Source organism: Pantherophis guttatus, chromosome 2 (genome assembly GCF_059756535.1).
Source record: "Pantherophis guttatus breed Tessera chromosome 2, ASM5975653v1, whole genome shotgun sequence".
Taxonomy (NCBI): Eukaryota; Metazoa; Chordata; class Lepidosauria; order Squamata; family Colubridae; genus Pantherophis; species Pantherophis guttatus.
Genome location: NC_142064.1, coordinates 160,655,981 through 160,677,758, shown reverse-complemented (window position 1 = coordinate 160,677,758; position 21,778 = coordinate 160,655,981). Strand labels below are relative to the sequence as shown.

General features: G+C 40.9%; 1 protein-coding gene and 1 long non-coding RNA gene across 2 annotated transcripts in view; one reads left to right on the top strand and one right to left on the bottom strand.

Moving 5' to 3' along the window:
• ACSF2 (acyl-CoA synthetase family member 2) overlaps positions 1–16,462 on the top strand; it is a 63,665-nt gene extending 47,203 nt beyond the window's left edge. Inside the window, exons 11-15 of the mRNA XM_087887161.1 lie at positions 8,784–8,891; positions 9,327–9,478; positions 11,006–11,147; positions 11,333–11,443; positions 14,838–16,462. Of these exons, the coding sequence (XP_087743287.1) occupies positions 8,784–8,891; positions 9,327–9,478; positions 11,006–11,147; positions 11,333–11,443; positions 14,838–14,945 (621 nt within the window). The 3' untranslated portion in view covers positions 14,946–16,462. The remainder of the gene's footprint in view (positions 1–8,783; positions 8,892–9,326; positions 9,479–11,005; positions 11,148–11,332; positions 11,444–14,837) is intronic.
• Positions 16,463–17,143: 681 nt separating this feature from the next.
• LOC117663081 (uncharacterized) lies at positions 17,144–20,200 on the bottom strand. Its single transcript, XR_004590602.3, has 2 exons — positions 18,268–20,200; positions 17,144–18,128 (listed from the first exon to the last, which is right to left on the bottom strand). It is a non-coding gene; the product is annotated as an uncharacterized LOC117663081 (long non-coding RNA).
• Between the last annotated feature and the right edge of the window lie 1,578 nt (positions 20,201–21,778).

Sequence of the window (21,778 nt, the reverse complement as noted above, 5' to 3'; positions counted from 1 at the left end):
GTCTCGCAGTCTGGAATATGCTTTACTTGAACTGAGTTTCTGGCTTGCTGTGCTTTTAAACTCATTATTGATGGTTCTTTGAGCTCCAACTCTCTGATATCACAGTTTCCAGGTCCTCCCTTTGTACTTTGTACTTAATCCTCATAAGGTCCAATTCAGCATCCAGCTGGTTGGTTTTCTTTCAAGCATCTCACATGGTTTATTGTGTTGAATTTCAGCGAGTGGGTCTTTGCGCTATTCTACCTACAAGATTGCTCAGGTGAAAGCTGCAAGGTACCCAGATACCTTGTAAAGATTGATGTGACAGGAACAAAGTACTTCTCCTCTTAGCCTGGCATTCTCTACATCATCAGAAAGAGGAGAATCTTTATTCCCGTGCAGATGCCTTTTGATTCGGTGGGTGGTGTAAGAGTAGGTCATATGGCCCGTTTTCTTTATAGATTAATAAATAAAGCCAAGCCCAACGATTATTCCTTATAAAGCCAAATTGATTGACCCTGCCATGGGTGAAACTGTTAGATCTGAAGCCCAAATATTCACTCTTCCACGTGGTCTTCCTGTTCATGTCCTTCAGAAGGGGGCAGGCAATCCAGCAGCCCAGGACAAAATAACCAATGTGTAGAGGCAAGGGAGCATTCCAGGCACAGCTCATGGTAATCAATTGGACTCCTACAATGAGATTACTTCAAAATACATTCAAAGTAGAACCTGACACAATAACAAAAGGCCACAGATGTGTACATCATGAAGTTTTTATTCAGACTGTATTTATTTGGGGAACATTGGAGAGCTAATCAGTTTTCATTCACTTACAGTGGCTTGATTTTTTTCCTCCAAGGTAAAAACTACAGATTTAGAAGCAAAGATTTTGTTGTGACTCTTTAGAGCTCAAATAATTAACATATACCTTCCATTCAGAGTGTATCTATTAAGGACTCTAAGCCAAAACAAGATAACCGTGAAAATTCATCTGCCTGTCAATATACACTGCTCAAAAAAATAAAGGGAACACAAGCAGAAGACATCCGAGAGCTGAATGAATGAAATAGCCTTATTAAATACTTTGTTCGTTACATACAGTAGTTGTGTTCCCTTTAGGTGTTTGAGCAGTGTATAAACTACTGTATGTAATGAACAAAGTATTTAATAAGGCTATTTCATTCATTCAGCTCTCGGATGTCTTCTGCTTGTGTTCCCTTTATTTTTTTGAGCAGTATATATATATATTTATGTGGCACTCAAAAAGACATTATTTTCCTGAGCTCTCTTTTTATCTCAGGAGCATGCTTTGCAGAAGGTTGGGCTTCAGAATTGGTTTGGACTTGAGGGAGAGCCTTTGAACTCTTTTATGTTTGTGTCTGAACTCCTCAGTGGCATGTTGGCAGATTTAAGTTTGCACACCACCCATTATGCAGTTATTTACTGGTGATGAGTAAGAACTGGAAAGAGAAGAGTCAGTGATTCTCACAACATCATAGTTTTTATAATTCCTGCCAGAACTTTTCAGGTAGCATGGGGTCAGTAAGTGACAATGACTTCATTGTCCGTGAGCCCTCTTCTCCACATCAACAAATCCCACACTTTCCTGGATCCCTATTCAGTCCTTTAATTTAGACATCCTAGAGGGACCAAAGCAGGAGGACATCTCAGGATAGGTAGGATTATACCACAAACTTCTCTTTCGTAATCAATGGACATTTTGTAAACATCTATTACTCTATAAAACATGAATCAAATGGCTAATAATTTATGAAGGTTGAATTTCCATTTGCCTCTCTACGGTGATCCTCATGGAATAAACAGATGGCCACATCAAAAATACAGAAATAGAGTGTAGTGGCACTGAAGCTCAAGGCTGTTTTGGACTTAATAGTTAAGATGTTGGTTTTCCTTATTACTCCATCTTTTTAAAAATGATTTTCATTAGTGTTAGCATGAACAGTGCAGTTTTTTGCCCAACAGACGATTACTATTATCTGTATGGCTATATTATCCAACTTTAATGACACTTTTTTCATTAGTTCACTATTACGGAACACTAGAAACTGAAATTATTCACATTCTAGTTCAAATATCCCCACCTTGGTACCTTCCAGATGTGGAACCCCTATAAAGACCTGGGAAGAAGTGATCATTGATAGAAGAGAATATTTGTAGCTCAGGGTTGAACTATTGCAGGGGTTGTCAAACTGGCAGCCCGCAGGCTGGATGCGTCACACGCAGGCCATGCCCACCCCAGCTCCAAGAATGGGGAAAATGTTGCCAAACATCACGTGACGGCAACATGATGCGGCGAGTTTGACACCTGTGAACTATGGCGTCTTAGTACTCTCTGAGCTTGGTGGTTTCCTTGCAGACGTTTCATTACCAAACATCTGATGTTATCTAGTTGGTAATGAAAGTCTGCATGGAAACCATCAAGCTCAGAGAGCACCAAGGGCCCTAAAGAAGTGTATAGCACACAAAACATTTCAGGTTCAATTCTGTCTTCTACAAGTGTGGGTTATAAGACTCCAACTTGAAAATCTAGAGCAGGGGTGTCAAACTCAAGGCCCAGGGGCCGGATCCCATGGCCACCCTGGAAACATTGAAGGACTGGCCCGCAGTATCTCTGCCAGTGAAAATGGAGCTTGGGAGGGCTGCGGGTGGCCCTCCCAAGTCTGTTTTCGCTGGCAGAGGATTGCAGGAGGCCATTGCAGGCGAAAACAGAGCTCGGGAGCCTGTTTTCACTGGCAGAGCGCTCAGATGCCACCACAGGCGGCCCTGACACGAGTGACATTGAGCTAGTCATACCTACCCTAGCCACGCCCACCCTGGCCACGCCCACCCCATCTCCCCAAGGTCAAACACAATCCTGATGCGGCCCTCAATGAAATCGAGTTTGACACCCCTGATCTAGAGAGCCACTGCCAGAATGTTAAACATTAAAAGAAAAGAATGGACAATTTTGGGATGGCCATGAGTCAAAAGAGATTTTGGCGGAGTAAGGACCCTAATGGGCAACACAACAATGGAACAAGGGTGGGAACACTGGTTTCTCTTGGTAAAAGCCAACAACTTCAAGGGCTCCTCGTTCTGCAAGTTGTAGACTCACAAAGGCAGAAAATCAATGGAGAGGAATAAGTTCTGGAACTAGAGAAACTTTACCCTAACATATGGTAAGGTAAGTGAAGGTAAAGTTGCTCTACTTCCAGAACTTCTTCCACTAAGTTGATTTTTCTGCCTTTGTGAGCTTTATTGCCCATTTGGCAAAGGTGTGTTCCTGCCCTCCCTTCCCTATAACTGCCTATCTTCCTCCCAGTTTCAGACAGGTTGATTCATTATTAGGCAAAACATTTGGAAACCCTTGATAAAATAGCCAGTTAATGTCACATGCCTCTCTGTGGCAGCTGCCAGACACCATTTCTAAAATTCAGGCAGTACGGAGAAAGATTGATGAACCACAGGAATGCTACTCATTCTGGAAATAAGTTTATACTCCAAGCCATCAAGGCAGAAAAATAGCAGGAGGTTGGCTTTCAGTGGTCTGGCCTGGCTGGATGTGGGAGAAGATCCTGATTTGTGGGAACTTGGCTCACTCAACATCCTGAGTCTTAAATCCAAGCGAAGAAAACCCACTTGCTGTGTTCACATGCTGTACTTAAACACAAGATGATGACTTGGATCATTACACCTGGCTAATAACTGTGTTTTCCACAAATCCTGTACCACAACGTATTTTAGTCTAGTCTAAAGTGTTGTATGAACCTAGCCAGTGTTTAAGAACTGGTTCTGCAGACTCCGTTGTTTCTCCTGCCATGCCATGGAACATCTGATCAGCACACCAAGTATCAGGCTCAGCTCTGTTCTCAAACGGTTTGCAAAGTTCCTGTAAATTCAACAATCAATATGAGCCATCTCTAGCACACCACTGAACCCAGCCAACCAAATATGATGCTTGTAGGTGAGATTCCATTGCCTTTCCCTCTGAGGAAGGATAAAAGATTGCAGTGGAGAGGAAAGCTTGGGTAGAATTTATTAAACACCTGCATCAGGGGTGAAATTCACTTACCTTCTCTGTCAGTTCGTAAATGTGCACGCGGGTCATCATCTGCGCATGTGCAGAAGCTTAAAATCATCACAAAAAATCGACATCATGGCGTGGATGGGTGGAGCCTCCCGCAGCTGCCTCTACTGGTTTGCCCGAGCCAGATAGAACGGGCTGAGTTTCACCCCTGACCTGCATGGAACAGAAGTAAGCAGGTGGAAGGAAAGAATCCATTTCCTCTCTGGTTGTACTACAAATATAGGTCAACTGCTGAAATGTTGCATTTTCAGAGGAAACAGAAAACATTTCTTCATATAAACCTGAATTAACTCGTAACATTTATCTGTCACAAGACATGGAGATAATCACTTTCAAGATGGTTTTCATAGGAGACTAAGTGAAGTTTGTGCAGGATTCATTTGATGATGGAACACCACCTTGCAGCATTTGGACTGTGGGTTTGTTCTACCAGTGGTGCGCTTCTTAGATTCTTTCTGCAACTCAGATCTTACAATTAGATAGAAAGACACATGGTGTAATTCTTCCCCCTTTTTTTCCAGAGCATGTTAAAATGCAAACTTCCTGGTAGACAAAAAGTACTATAGTGTTACTTTGATTTCAGATTTACTCCATGGTATACAGGTCGTCCTCGAGTTATGACCACATTTGAGCCCAAAATTTATGTTGCTAAGCAAAACATTCGTTAAAGAGTTTGCTCCATTTTATGACTTTTCTTGCCATGTTTGTTAAGTGAATCACTGCAGTTGTTAAGTTAGTAACACGGTTGTTAAGTGAATCTGGATTCTCCATTGACTTTGCTTGTCAGAAGGTCACAAAAGGGCATCACATGACCCTGAGACATTGCATCATAAATACGGAGTAGTTGCCAAGCATATGAATTTTGATTATGTGATCATGGGGATGCTGTAACAGTCGTAAGTGTGAAAAATGATCATAAGTCATTTTTTTCAGTGCCATTATAACTTTGAACAGTTACTAAATGAACTGTTGGTTAAGTCGAGGACTACCTGTACTCCAAAATCATTGAATGAATAAACATTATATCTGAAAGTACTGATAATTACATATGTCTGGCAGTGGTGGGTTTCAAACTTTTTTACTACCGGTTCTGTGGGTGTGGCTTGGTGGGTGTGGCATGGCTTGGTGGGCGTGGCTTGGTGGGCATCACAGGGGAAGGATACTGCAAAATTGCCATTTCCTCCCGATCAGCTGGGACTCGAGAGGCAGAGAATAGATTGGGGCGTGGCCAGTCAGAATTTTTACTACCGGTTCTCCGAACTACTCAAAATTTCCGCTACCGGTTCTCCAGAACTGGTCAGAACCTGCTGAAACCCACATCTGATGTCTGGATTTCAGAATCCAACGATGCTTAAATGCAGACTCTGTGCTTGGATTCAGTTACAGATCATATGAAGAAACAACAATAAAAATGGAAAATTCCCCTGAACTTGTGTAATGGATTTTTCCTCATAATGCAGTGTCTAGTATGTTTTTTTCCTGTGATGCAGTAGAGTGAAAGGCTTTTCTTGCAGATGGAATATCTTCACCCCTGCAGGTTTGGGCCCTGCTACTTTTACCTTGCAGAAATTGAGCACAGCTGAGCCTAGAAGGCATTTACCCTCAAAATTAACTTGGTCCTTCCAAATTTAGAGCAAAAGGAGACTTGGTCCTTAGGGACCTGACACATAGTCCCAAAGAACAACTGACTGTAAGCCAGTTGATTTTAAGCAAATGAGGGCAAGATTGTTGGGGAAAGTGAGAGGAGATTGCCAAGAGAGGACTGGAAAGAACATTGGTGTTTCAAGTCTAGACAAATACCCAATATTATTAGAGGGGATAATTAAATCCATCCCAAAGCTCAAAATGAGACAAGCTTTGGTAGCTGGCTCCATCTCTCTTAAATACTTCCTTTGGTTTATTATTTTATTCCCCCCTGTTTTTTACATAGCCTTTGAGGTTTAAACATTATTCTTGTTTTCTGGCCAGTTCTACTCCTTTCTCTTAAGCCAATGTTGCTTCATTTTTCCCTATTTTTTTTTTAAATTGAACTTAAACGTATCTTTGAATATAAATATCATTTGTGTCAAAGTGGCATGCAGGCTAGTACTGTAATAAAACTTGCCTTCTTCTTTATAGCCAATAGAGGTAGCACGAGTCTTTGTAATATGAGCAGAAACTGTGCCACGTTTCCATGTATTGCTGTTGACTTTGCTAATTGCTATGATAGAAATCTTTCCTTCCAATAATTTCTCTCAGTTCCATTTTGAAAAAACTACAGTGAAATTACTTCTTTCTTTTACCCCTTTAATTCACATCTTGATCCAAGTCTTCAGTCTGCTATTGAACAGTGGCGCTGTCCAGTGGTTGGTTTCAAATTTTTTTACTACTGGTTCTGTGGGTGTGGCTTGGTGGGCGTGGCAGGGGAAGGATACTGTAAAATATCCATTCCCATCCCACTCCAGAGGAAGGATACTGTAAAATCTCCATTCCTTCCCCACTCAGGGGAAGATTACTGAAAAATCCCTCAGGAGGGATTCAGCTGGGCCTCAGGAGGCAGAGAATAGATTGGGGTGGGGCCAGTCAGAGGTGGTATTTAGCGGTTCTCCAAACTACTCAAAATTTCCGCTACCGGTTCTCCAGAACTGGTCAGAACCTGCTGAAACCCATCTCTGGAGCTGTCTGTCTCTATAGAAAAGCTGACATACAGGTAGTCCTTGGTGTATAACCATTCATTCAGTGACTGCTTGAAGTTACAATGTCACTGAAAAATAGTGATTTCTGACCAGTTCTTATACTTACGACTGTCACAGCATTTCTCCCGCCCCCCCCCCCCGGACACATGATCAAAATTCAGGCACTTGGCAACTGGCATGTATTTATGTCCCAGTGTTATATGAACACAATTTGCAACTTTTCCAGCCATCTTCCAGTAAGCAAAATGAATGTGGAAAAATGGATTTGCTTAATGACCGCATGATTCACTTAACTGCAGCAATTCACTTAACAACTGTAGCAAAAAAAGGTAGAAAAACTGGGCACGACTCATTTAACAAGCACCTTGTTTAACAATTGAAATCCTGGTCCCAAGCGTCGTTGTTAGTCGAGGACTACCTATCCATCCTTAAAATTTCTGAACGCCATTTTGTCTATGGCAGAAGCTTGGGCTAAAACACTTTGCTCTTGATGGGTCTCATTGCAACTCGTTGCAAGACAACTCGCCATGCCCAACTTGGTGCAGGACAAGAGTTATATCAATATTGTTGAAATGGTAGAATAGAATCATTGAAGAAAGGATGCCAAGGGAGGGTCAAATGTGAATTACAAAAATTAAAATAATGTTTTAATTATTTTAAAAAATTAAATTAAATTATTGAATTGTCCTGCAGTGAGTTGTCCCATGGTTGAGTTGGCCATGACAAGATGACCCATGGTGAGTTGACTGTGGTGAGTTGACTGTGGTGAATTGACTGTGGTGAGTTGGCCATGGCAAGTTGTCCCATTCTGGCGCTTGATAGTCCTCTGTCTTCCATTGCACCCATGGTTTTATGTTAGCCTCTTACGCTAGCTCTGCCAGCCCATCCAAAACAGAAAGACTCTTACATTGAGTTCCACAGAGTGCTTATGACTCCCTTGGCAGCACTTCCCCGTCCATTCCTATTTGCATCAGGCCAAACACACCTAAATTTCTCTCTAGTCCATAATTTTATTTCCCATCACAGACAATCTAGCATGTTTCATGAGCTCCAAAGCAAAGAGGGGCAGCTGTAACCCTTTTATATTTTCCAAGTCCTTAATCCTGTGACACCATCAACTCCTTTTCAGTCCTTGCAAAAAATTACATTCTGCAGCGATCCAAACAAGGATGGCACCATGGAAAGCACAAATTAAGCTAACTTCTTAAGTTATTTATTTTTCCTCGAATTGTATTTTGATTTGTTTCAATCCTTAAGAAACTTAGATAAGACTCAGTTTACTGAGATAATAAATAATGTAAACTTAGATATCTTAACTAACTAAGGCAGGTGGAACCAGAACAGCCAGATTTTGACCAATTTCCAAAAGGCTATAAAAATGGGGACCATTCTTGCCTTGAGGAGAGGGCTATTCCATGGGAGGAGAGCCCCTACAGAGAATGCTTGCCATTGAGCATAAGAACAGATGAAAAAGCACGCAAACCCTGCTCACTTACTGTCTTATATTTTTAATAAAGCCGCTCTATTACTTAAACAAATTCAAAGAGTTAGAGGTTTTCTGGGATCCCTAAACTTATCTATGGACTGTGAACAGAAGTAATGATGTTATTTCCCATTCTAAGCGGCTAAATGTATCCTGTGCAGATTGTACCCATGGCACTGGTATTGCAAAGCATGTTCTCTACAAAATTATTGTCTAATTTGACTAATTAGTCAAAAACACCCCTAAGTATCAGGACCATATGTCAGGTTCCTAGATAGTTAAGGATAAACCCCTGTGGTGGCATTTTTCAATAGCTAATCACTTCAGTATTAAAATGAGCTTTTAAAATGCTTCTAAGTTTCAAAACAATTTATCCTTACCTATTATATCTGATGCTTCATATATCATATGACATGTATTGAGGCAAGAATGATACACACAGCTCTGAAAAGTTTTTATAGTAGATCTGCTTTAGTTTGTTTCTGATTTTTGGGGAATTTCTTCCTACTTGGTTTTGTTCCTCAATCTCACCAGTGTTTCCTTCTTTTATGGTTTGCAGGGTGTGTATGGAACAACGGAGAATAGCCCAGTCACTTTCATGGGCTTCCCTCAAGACAACATTGCACAGAAAACAGAGACCGTAGGATATATTTTCCCCCACACAGAGGTGATTGAACTCTTTGCCACAAGTTCTGGTATCACCCTTCACAGTTTCCATTTGGATCCCCTCCAAGGCTATACTGTACACCAGGGGAGCATGGCTGGTTGGGGAATTCTGGGAGTTGAAGTTCAGAGTTCTTAAAATTGCCAAGGTTGGCCACCCTTGGTAAATACCTTGTCTTCCTAATCATCTCAGTCAGGGGTGGGTTCTACTTACCTTTACTACCGGTTCGCTTGCTTCGCTCGCATGCGCACACACACTTCTGCGCATGTGCATAAGCTTCCTGATGATGTCAGGGTCGGTGGGCAGAGCCTGCCGCCGGTTTTACTACCGGTTCTATAGAACCCGTCTGAACTGGGGGCAACCCACCACTGATCTCAGTTATTTTCCCTTCTCCTATCATCTCATTATTATAAGATTGTGCTTTTCTCTGCATTACAGGCAAAAATTGAGCATCCTAATACAGGGGAAATCCTCCCATTAAACAGCTCAGGAGAGCTTCAGATTAGAGGCTACTGTGTCATGCTGGGATATTGGGCAGACCCCAACAAAACCAAGGAAGTGTTGAATGACGAGCAGTGGTACAAGACTGGGTAAGTTCACAAGAACTACTGGTTCATTGGGGGAAGTCCAGTGATTCTGATAGTGTGATCCACAGAGATCCATCAAGTTGTTTACCATGGACTCCCCACATTCACCAGTCAAAACTTACTCCCTGTCTCATCCCCACTACAAATAGGAAATAAATACTTAATTTTTTCGTTAGTTTAGTTAAGGGAGGCCTTTTTAGGTGGAAGGAATGGGAATAGATACACAAAACTATAATCATTGTTTTATTTACTAAAAATGGGAGCACTCATGTTTTTTATAGAGAGAAAGATTTTCAAAAATCTAAATCAATAGTGAACTCATTCAGAAATGGGACTACATACTAACTTTTCTTTCAGACACAAAGCTTGGCATTGTTCCTAAATTCAGCTTTGCTTCTGGATGCCCAGGGGCTGATATGGCCAGTTATCCCTTTGTCCACTTTGGCTGGTGTTCCAGTTGAAATCCATTTCTGGAAAGATAAATTGATTTACAATCTACATTACAACTGTTTTACATCTTATGTGCTGGCCTTCCATTCCTTTCCATGTCCAATCCAAAATGCTCCATTTACTCTAAAGTGTAAGGTTAGCATATCTGAGAGATCGTTTATAAATTTATTCATATTGACACTGAACCAGATTATGTAGTGTGGACCACATAAAAACGACCACATTTTAAAAGTGTTTTACTACAAAAAGTGTAGCCCACAAAGCCAAGAGTAGTCCCACCTACGTTTTTCACTGTCAACCCAATCCTTGCTGGCAGGAAACATAGAACTGTTTCCTGTTGCCATTACTGGCAAGTAACAAGCAACTGCTGACAACCAGACTATTGACTTAATTCTTAAAGGCAGCAGGAAATCAGCAATCTGAAATGAGTCCATGAATGGAAGGAGAAAGATCACTTTGGAACTTTTCTTAGGATTACAAGGAAAGACAAGTGGTAAAATCTCAGTGTCCCTGTAAGGCCATAGATGCATTTGAATGGATATAGTTGCAACTCCCTGTCATGTGGCTCTCTCCCCGCCCTACATTATGTTAGCTCTATCCCTGCTAATGCTTCAGAGATCCTTTAATACTTGGTTATGTCACCAGGCTTGGGGATCCCAGGGAACTGATAACATCTTAAGATGGCTCTATTATTGGTACATTCATTCTCTATGTGCCCTATTGCTTTTTAATATATTTCAGTGTTAATAATCATTGATTTATACTTTTACAATGATTGTATTTTGTTTGTTGTTTTTATTTGATTGTTTTATGCCACCTAGAGTCACTTCCTATGACATGGATGGCAAAATTGATAATAAACAAACAAACAAATAAACAAACAAATAAATAAATGCCTTGTAGGGTTAAAATTATTCTTCACTTATCTGAATTAGAATTCACAGCGATCTACTCACTGCCTCCCATCTGTGTGAGAATTTGCAATATAATCAATATTTACGGTATAACAAATTGAAAATACCAAACTTCCAAGTAGGAAATCTGCAGAATTAGCATGGAATAACTATAATTTCATTTCAGGGACATTGCTGTCCTCGATGAGTATGGCTACTGCAAGATTGTAGGTCGCTGCAAAGACATGATCATTCGAGGAGGGGAGAACATATATCCAGTAGAGCTTGAACAATTTCTACACACCCATCCTAAAATTCAAGAAGTTCAGGTGAGAGGGACAGTGAGAAAAGCCATCAAACTTGGCTACTTGTTTAGATATTTAGCATCTAAAATTACATCCTGTAATAGACACCATATATGTCCTTCAGAGAAACAGTGGAGTCAGATAAATCTCAAGAAAAGAAACCTAATCAATAGTCCTCTGAAACTCAATGTCTCCCTCCATCTATTCAGGTAGTTGGTGTAAAAGATGAACGATTTGGAGAAGAGATCTGTGCTTCCATCAGAGTGAAATTTGGAGAGGAATGTACGGAAGATGAAATCAAGGCATTTTGCAAAGGAAAGGTAAGGACAATCAGAGGGATGGATTTGAATTGTCTTACTCCTCTATTCCTTCCCCTTGCAACTAAAGAAAGAGAGAGATCAAATCTCAGATGGAATCAGTAGTTAAGGTAGGAACCCTAACTCAGTGGCAAAACAGGTGTTCGGTACTCCCAATCCAGTCCTCACTATCTCCTCCCAGGTTTTGAAAATGCTCAGTGCCATGGAAAGCAGTTGCTAGGTTGCTAGTCAACTTCAGAAATAGCAGCAAGATGGTTGGAGCAGCTCTGAAATAGAAAGAATGCCAAAAGATTCTCATCTTCTTAGAAGTATGAGATCATCAGACTAGCCCTGCTAGATCAAATCTGGGTCCATTTAGCCAACATTTGTCTCACATGATGCCTTACCAGATACATCCTAGAAGACCACAAATAGGATATCAAAGTACCCCTCCTCTCCCATCATTGCTCTATAGAGGCAATTATTCCTGTGACTGGAAATGTCACAACTCATTGATAGATTCTCTCCTAGGAATTTGTCTAGCCTCCTTGTGAAGCTACCTAAATTAGAGCCAATTTATTGTGTGGCAACATATTCCAATAGTTGATAACACACTGCGTAAAGAAACATTCATTCTTACTAGTTTTCCAAGTGAGTTTCATTAGGTGGCTTCTATGGGAGAGACAAAAGAGTCTTCCCGTTGGCTGTTTCCTTACCATGCTTAATTTTATAAACCTGAATTATATTTCCTCTCTAAGTTAAATAGCTCCTACAATTTATTTATTTATTTATTTATTTATTTATTTATTTATTTATTATTATATTTCTATACCGCCTTTCTCCCGTAGGACTCAAGGTGGTGTACAGTCAAGAAAAATATAGACACACAAACATCATAAAATTGCTAATTAAAATTGTTACTTAGTTTGGTCAATTAAATAAAACCCAGAATTAGATAACATTTAAAAAATCATTTGCATGTTTGTATGTTTAGCCCTGCCTGTTGGAACATCAGGGTCTTGAGGGCACGGCGGAAAGCACGGAGATCAGGGATATTCCGTATCTCCGGGGGCAGTTCATTCCAAAGGGTTGGAGCCCCCACAGAGAAGGCCCTCCCCCTGGGAGTCACCAGTCGACATAATTTGACTGACGGTATCCTGAGTAGTCCCTCCCTGTGAGAACGAACTGGTCGGTGGGCGGCTATTGGTGGCAAAAGACGGTCTTGTAGGTACCCAGGTCCTAAGCCATGGAGCGCTTTAAAGGTGATAACTAACACCTTGAATCGCACCCGGAAGACCACCGGGAGCCAGTGCAGCTCGCGTAGGAGAGGTGTTACATGGGCGTAATGAGCTGCGCCCATAATCACCCGCGCGGCTACGTTCTGGACCAGTTGGAGCCTCCGGGTGCTTTTCAAGGGGAGCCCCATGTAGAGAGCATTACAGTAGTCCATACGGGAGGTAACTAGGGCATGAGTGACCGTGCGCAAGGCGTCCCGATCCAGAAAGGGACGCAACTGGCGGATCAGGCGAACCTGATAAAAGGCACCCCTGGCCACGGCCGTCAAATGATCTTCTAAAGATAACCGTGGATCCAGGAGGACACCCAAGTTGCGGGCCCTCTCTGTGGGGAGCAAGATCTCATCCCCTATTGTCAGTGATGGTACCAGCTGACTATACCGGGACGCCGGAAGCCACAGCCACTCGGTCTTGGAGGGGTTGAGTCTGAGCTTGTTTCTCCCCATCCAGATCCGTACGGCCTCCAGGCAACGGGACATCACAGCAAGGGCATCATTGGGGTGGTCTGGGGTGGAGATGTATAGCTGTGTGTCATCAGCATACTGATGAACACTCACCCCAAAACCACGGATGATCTCACCTAGCGGTTTTACATAAATGTTGAACAGAAGGGGTGAGAGGACTGACCCTTGCGGCACCCCACAAATAAGGTGCCTCGAGGTCGACCTCTGCCCCCTGCCAACACAAACTGCGAACGGTCAGAGAGGAAGGAGGAGAACCACCGAAGAACGGTGCCCCCTATTCCTAACCCCTCCAGCCGGTGCAGTAAGATACCATGGTCGATGGTATCAAAAGCCGCTGAGAGATCTAATAGGACCAGGATAGAGGAGCAACCTCTGTCCCGAGCCCTCCAGAGATCATCCACCAATGCGACCAATGCCGTTTCTGTGCTGTATCGTGACCTGAAGCCCGACTGGAACGGATCCAGATAGACAACTTCATCCAGGTATCGGGGTAGTTGTCGCGCCACCACACTCTCAACAACCTTCGCAACAAAGCGAAGATTGGAGACTGGACGATAATTTGATAATATAGTCGGGTCCAGGGAAGGCTTCTTGAGGAGGGGCTTCACAACCGCCTCTTTCAAGGCGGCGGGAAAGACACCCTCACTCAGAGAAGCATTTATAATCCCCTGGAGCCAGCCTCGTGTAACCTCCCAGGAGGCCAGTACCAACCAGGAGGGACACGGGTCCAATAAACATGTGGCAGCGTTAAGCTTGCCCAGAATCCTGTCCACGTCCTCAGGAGCCACAGAGTCAAACTCTTCCCAGATAACGCTCTCAAGACCTGCCCCCGTCTCCTCCCCTGGATCTACCCAATCGGAGTCCAGGCCTTCCCGAATCTGAGCGACTTTATCATGCAGGAATTGTACAAAATCCTCAGCTCGACCCTTTAAGGGATCAATTGCCTTTTATTTTCATAGGGTTGGTGTCCAAGCTCTCTGATCACTTTGGTTGCTCTTTGTTGCACTTTCTCTAACTTCATGATATCCACCTTGAAATGGAATGGCTAAATAAACATCCTCACAGACTAAAAGGCAGCTCCACAGGTCTCTCCTTCACTGAGGAGTCTTTCTGTAGTTTTTGAAGATGCAGTCAGAAGTGGCAGTGCAAAAGACTTTCCAACTCGTATTGCTCCCTCATGTTGCATCTGCTTGGTTTCCAGAATAAGGTAGCATAGTCCCAACTATTCTCTCTCTCAACTACATTGAGCAGTTGTCGTTCAGACAGTCCAAGCACAAACTGATGTTAAGCATCAACTGCTATTCCAACAGGATTTGGTTGAGGGCTTACTAGTAAGCAACCCCCCAAACCAGTCCCAGATTGGTTTGGGGGTCCATGACAGGTTTCTCATGAATGCCTCCCTGGGAGGAGAAATGGATGTTCAACAAACAGTAAAATTTCATTCAAGACTTGCTTATGGCATTGGGGCTCTGTAAGATGCATGAAAAAGTGTGGGCTGTAGCAATAATATTGGTAAGAAGATCTTATCAGCCATGACTGCTAAGCTTTCACTGAAGTTTTGAGAAAAGTTTACTAAGAACCTGTCTCTTAGTCACATGGAATAACAGGCAAGCCAAAACAGATTCTGACATTCTGAGCTTTTTTTTTCTTAAATCACAGATTGCTCATTTCAAGATTCCTCGATACATAGTGTTTGTGAAGGATTACCCACTCACTGTCTCGGGCAAGGTGAGTAAAGATCTTCCTTTTTTGATGCACAGCACTTAGCTGAATATGGTAGGATATATACCTATCTCAAAATGCTTAATTCTAAAATTTGATCCAAGGCAACAATAGAGGAAAGTGAGAGAACTACAAGCAGTGATCCACAGGTAAATACAGTAATAGGTTTAATTTTAGGGGAAGTAAGCTACAGCATGAAGGAGTTTGAAATCCATGAAAAGGTGGGCTTGAAGAGTGATTGGAAAGAAGCACGAGAGATGAGGACTTTGTGTATTGGAAAAGGCAGTTTGAAGCACATGGAGCCAAAAGGGAGAAAAACAAAGGAAGTAGAAGCAGGTAGAGATGAAGGAACAAAGTTTATAGGCAAATATGAAAGGATAAAAGGAAGAGAGCCCTGAAGAGTTTTGGAGTAAAAACTGGATCAGCAGAGGCCAAGAAGCCATTATAGGAATATAATGATAGGAGTCATCTGACCAGAGTGACAAATGTGATATCTGTGCCAGAATGTTGGGTTACTGTGATGGCTACCAAGATCAGAAATGGGAAATATGTGGAGGTCTGGAGGTGGGGGTTCTGTTTGTGTTCAAAGAACAGAACAGAAAGCTCTGAAGTATTTACCAGTAGGTATAAAACAGGAAGAAACATTAACTCTTCGTTGCCATCTGCTGGTGAACTGGGTCATTTAGATTAGTCCTAATGAAATCATGGCTTATTACATTTATCTGTAGCTGTTTGGAATGACTCAGAATTTGTAATCTAGTCTGAGCTATCCCTCTTAGATCATAGAATAATAGAGTTGGAAGGGACCTCGGAACATAGAACATAGGCCCTGACACATGGTTCAGACTGTCCCCTCCAGGGATGGGTTGGGAGATACGTTGAAACAAAGACATGTGCCTGACAGTTTCCAACACTCTTAAGACTCAAGCCACATGTGAAGTAACAATAGAGCTTTCACTCAGCCTCAGTGCAGATGACACTTTGAATCCAATGCTATAGTTAATATAGTAGTGATGATGATGAGATAGGATGACAGCCATTTCTGGTGTTTAGAATCAAACAAGAGCTTAGCTACTGCTTTAAATTGTTGCCACTGTTTTAATCAGGTGGTACTGATAGAATTACAAACTACAGGTTCTTCAGCAAGACTGAAAAGAGCTGTTATTTTTTACCTACTTCAGAGAGTGTTTGATTTGGGTCAGAGCTGATAAGAATACTGTACGAAGAGAGACTTGAAAAGAAATACATGAATATTTGTTTTGCTATTTTAGTCTTTAATTATATGTGGCCTCTTTTATTCCATCCTTGGTATTGCCAATGTAGATTCAAAAATACAAACTGAGAGAGCGGATGGAGAAACATCTTCAACTTGTATAGGAAGAGTCAGCATAAGAGATCTCCAAACGAACATGCTGTCCGCCGCCTTCTTTTAGTTCCAAACATTTAAGAAGCTGGAAAGGATCACTGGCCTGCCTTAAGAAGCATTAAGTCTGCTGATTACCAAATCAAGTTTGCTTAAAATAGTATGCTTTTTCTAAAATAAAAATTTAGAAAAATAAAAATGCAGTATTTCTTTAGTAGAGATAGCTTTGTGTAACGAACTCTTTGGCAAGATCCTAAAGGATGGGATCTAGACAACAGTGATCATGAGAATCTGTCCATGTGATAAAATTCCACCAAATCACAGACCTCCATCCTGTGCATTCCTACACTTTGGGAGCAATGATTATCAACAATCACGTTACATCAGTGGGAAATCCAATTTTTTTTACTACCGGTTCTGTGGGTGTGGCTTGGTGGGCATGGCAAAATCTTCATTTCTACCCCACTCCAAGGGAAGGATACTGCAAAATTCCCATTCCCACCCCATTCTGGGCCAGCCAGTGGTGGTATTTGCCAGTTCTCCAAACTACTCAAAATTTCCGCTACCGGCTCTCCAGAACCTGTCAGAACCTGCTAAATTTCACCTCTGAGTTATGTAATAAAATGGGCAAGAGCTAAAATAAAAGCATAATGAATTATATATTTACAAATCCGTTCCTAACAACTTGTACAAATGAAATTTAAACTATAGATCTTCCCAACTATAAATGCAGCCAAGTCTTTCCTATGACAAAATGCCAGGCTCAGGAGGCAGAAATCAAACTGTTTCATCCCTTTACTGCTACTAATTAGAGGAAGTGATTTCTGTTCCCAGTTCATGTTACAGCAAAATGCAAAGCAAATTTTTTTCAAAGAAAGACTAGATTTCTCAATTGTTTATTTCTCAACTAAAAACAGATATTACAGAAATGTCAAATTTTTCAATCATATCAGAAATAAAAGTGCACCTGAATTGGTAAGGGTTCTTTTTTTTTACGAGAGGATTGAGCATCTCTCAACCATGACACACTGAACTGCAGATTGAGAAGAACATTTTCATTTTCTTCAGCTACAGTGCTCCACATCAGCTGAATTATTAATATCTTTGTTTATAACATTGCTATGGATTTCCTTCTTTGTCTTACTCCAAATGAACTTTTTTCTTCTATTACTCAGCAGAATACTCCAAAAATGAAATAAATCTTTAATTTGAATTTCCAAGCTACCTCGTATACTTGTAGATTACCTTTATACCACAGCATACTATACATATGCTTTGTATTAAAAATCTTTAATCTTTAATATAAACATCTTTTATATTAAAAAATCTGCTTATATCTACATATTTATAAGATATAGATATGTATATATAAATGTATTCCATGTATGTATGTATGTATGTATGTATGTATGTATGTATGATCTGCTTTATTATGTTGAAATAGAATTGGATTCCAGACATGTGAAAGTTCTTAACGGAACTAAGGTCCAATATTTATGTATTGGGCTTTCTTTTCCTTGCACAAATGTTGCTCTGTTTAATAGAATGAAATTTCTTGGACAGACCTGATTCCATTCTTAAGTCTTCAGAGAAGAAATGTATGATGGTTGTATGATGTATGATGTTGATTTCAAAATTAAGGTGGCTTTGCATTCCTTTTTGCTGAATTGTTCTTGGGAGAACCATCAGGCAGAAGGTATTCAATTGTACAATGAACAATTGGAGAAGACCAGCAAAATGAAGGGAACCAGAGCATGTACGCCTGTGATATTATAATATCTACACTTTGGTTCTTCAGCTGGGCGTGGCCTCTACCCATGGGAGCAGAATGTTTACTAGCGAGATCCAGAAAAAACGCTTTGCATCTGAAATACAAAATAGACAGTATACGAAGAAAGCACATCAAATCACTTTTTAATATCTTAACCAGTGCATTTTTTAAAAATTAATATAGTACTCTTATTAAACATATAACATTTCTGGAACTATTTAATATTTACTTACCAGAGAGGATGCTTTTCTACTACATTCTGCAGTAATAAAAAATTCCTTGACATGGAACTGACCCTGGGCGGACAGGTTGTTAAATTTCCACTCTTTACCAAAAGGGTGTTTCGGAAGGTGCTTGTCTGCACGTTGGTCTCGCAGCTGTTTCAGCCTTCTGGACCTGGCTTCTTTAAGAGATGAGGTTTTTAAGGAACGAGGGGGGGGGGTTTACCATAGAGACAAGGAGTTGATGCTCTTGGAAGCTTGTGCTGGAACCCCCAAGACTGGGGGGTTCAGTCTGCGGGCAAAAGTGAGAAGGGCGAAAAATTAAGTTGGCAGCACAATCGAAGCTGAGCCCAATGTAGGGGCGACTGTGGAGTGAGTTTGGCCAGGCAAATTATCACCCCACCTCATCCCGCTGTCAAAAGTAGATCCTGGGCGCTGCACTGCAATGGAGAAACGGAGTTCCCGGCACGAGGGGAGGAGGAGGAGCAGGGAGAAGAGATGGAAAGCGGCCCCCTCCTTCCCTTGCGCCGGACACTCCGTTGCCCGTTTCTCCATAACTTAATCAAAAGAAGTTGGCTCTTACAATACACTAGGCCACAGTAACGTTTTAATAATTTCCAATGTTAGCAATTGTGTCAGTTTCCCACCATATGGATACATACATAAGTGAAGGTTTCTCAAACATTGCAGGGTTGTGACCACCTAACATTATAAAATAAATTCTCCCACGAATAAAACTGTTTTTATAAGGGTTGCAGCCTGGTGGGAAATAAATCTACAATATCACTTATTTTTAATCACTACACTTTAAATGTGTTTAGGCCAGAGTTTCTCAAACTGCAGTAGTTAGCATGAGTTTGCACAGCAACGTGAGGAGCTAAGCCCGAAGTGAGTATAAATGGTGTTCACATTTCCTGTGCAGGCCTGATCTGATTTTTATAATTTGTGATCCTATTCTCTTAAGTAGCTGGCGGTTCAACACAGATCACAAGCTGCAGTCTAAGGTAGGCAAACAAAAAATAGGATGCTGACGATTTTACAGAGTATGCCACCTTTCATATGGGAAGTCAAGCAGCATGCCTCTCTGGATTTCTACAATTTTATAAGGTAGGTTGGGATGAGACATGGCTGAACTAAAATTACCTAGGTCACACTACACTACAGCAGGCTTAATATTAAATTAAATCCAACCCTCCCCTAAAATTAAACTCCCTCCTCCAATCCAAGAAAAACATCTGGTGCTGCTCCCATTCATCACACAGGTCCACTTGTACATCACTGTAGCCTTCACCAGTTACCTTCTCTTACAAATTGATATTGATTTTGAAACTTACCCGAAGAAACAGGATGGAAATCTTCTGTATGCGCTACGTACTGTGTAAGAATAGTCTTGACTCGCTGCTCCTGTGGTTGCAGCATCCTCTTTTATAACCCTGGTCCAGAAAAAAGAGAAGTAATCTCCAGGCATCCCTACATCTGCACGATTTCAATGTGTCAGCAATTAATCACTCCTATGTGTCAAATCAGATGTCATCTTGCAGAAACTTCCTTATTTTCAAATATATGACAAGTTTACATCCTAAAAAACCCCCAAGATTTTTCTCAAAGGTCATATACACTTCCTATTCTCTCTAACGGAATGACATCTGCTCTCAATGTGGTTATGGAAGCCATTGGGCAGGATGTGATTTGCATGCAAGCCATATTTTTTCCTCATTTTAGTTTTATGCAGAAGGCACCCTTGAGAATGAGAATATTGTGGGCCTTTCATGAGTACTGAGAACAATGGAATGCTAATTCATCAAAAGTTCCCTCTAGCTTTGAGCTGTAGATTCAGTTCTACAATACTGTAAAAGGTTATTGGCATCTCAGCACTTATGGCGGTGCTTCAGATGTACTTCATAAAAGGTGCTCTGGAAAATTAACGTAAGACCTATCTGCCTTGCTTTAAAGCAGGGTGGATAAAAATCAATGATTTTTTTTAAAAAAATTGATTTTTTTTTATTTAAATCGGATTTTTTGATTTAAATTGGATTTTTTTGATTTTTATCGAATTTATTTTAATAAAAAACTTTTATTAAAAGTTTTTAATAAAAATCTATCGTAAGATAGTTTTCTATTTAAGATACATAAATAATTTAGTTTATTCAGCATGAAATGGAGCTTAGTTATGTAGCATGAGGCTGTATATTCTGCAACACTGGGACTATCGGTGAGTCAACAGTGGGTCAAAGGAGTAGCAGAGATGACAGTTGCTCTTTAAAAATTATGATTTAAATCGAGTTGATTTAAATCAAGCCTTTTTACTAGTGATTTAAATCACGATTTAAATTGTGATTTAAATCAACTCGATTTAAATCAAATCCACCCTGCTTTAAAGCAGCCTCATCCTTTCTTGGGAACAGCTATGGAATCCTAGGAAGAGACAGAGCTGCTTTAAAAAGCTGTAGAATTGGAATAGAATTCAAAGGTCTGCACAGCCCTATTACAGAGAACATTAGCCCTTTACAGAGAACTAGGGTCCTTTGCAGGGGCCTGGGAACGAGGGTGTGAAAAATATCAAGATGGTCATGACTTTGCAATCAAAGTCTGTATCTAAAAAAACAGATGAGGTTTCCATCTCCTGGCAGCAATCGTCATCTTGACTTTTGCTAACCTCTTCTGCAGACTTACCTAAACATTTTTATGTTTATATCAAGACAGCATTTAGAACATTACATGGATATGTGGTTCTTCCTTACAGAACTTCCTGTACCTGTGACACAAACATGTCAGATATATCTCTCTTTTCTACCAGGTTTACATTCCCTTTGGGCCATTCCCAGCCAGTTTCTGAGGCTGCTTAAAATTGTGCTTAGCTGTTTCACTTCTGAAATAGTGCTTCCTCTTATCCCAGTAGCAATGGCCCCTTTATGTAGAGATGGGGAAATCAGACAAGCAGTTTCAAGCATCTGTAGGCAAACCTTGGACCCAATGAAGGAGATTTGTTTATATATTCATACTTGCCCTTTTAAGTTCAGGGACCAAACTTTAAAATCAACATATTAGTTTCCTTTGAAGCTTCAGTCTGTTAAACTATTAAATAATTTATGAACAACTAGAAATAAGCCTCTTATCTTTAGCACACTTTCTAAAGAACGCTACATCCCTGGTTCAGAAATAGCCCAGCAGGTAAGAGACAGAAAGGTTGTTGCAAGCAGAGGCATCTCAGAGACTTCACTAAATTCCCTCAACTCCTGTTCTTAATCCACCAACTTCAGTGATGGTGAGACAGACACCTCTAAGCATCATTTAAACTTGTCCTAGCTTATTTTAAGAAGAGTGATTGTTGATTGCTTTCCTGCCAGAGGTGAAACCAAGATAATCCTCCTTACCTTAATTTAGCCTGCAATAAGTAAAAATAGAACATATTTAAGCCAGGATAGGGATCCTAAAATTATGTGTAATGAATGTGAAAGGGACACCCCATAGCAGCTAAGAAAGTTGTAATGTGCTTGGAAAAATGAGCAATATACATTAAGTT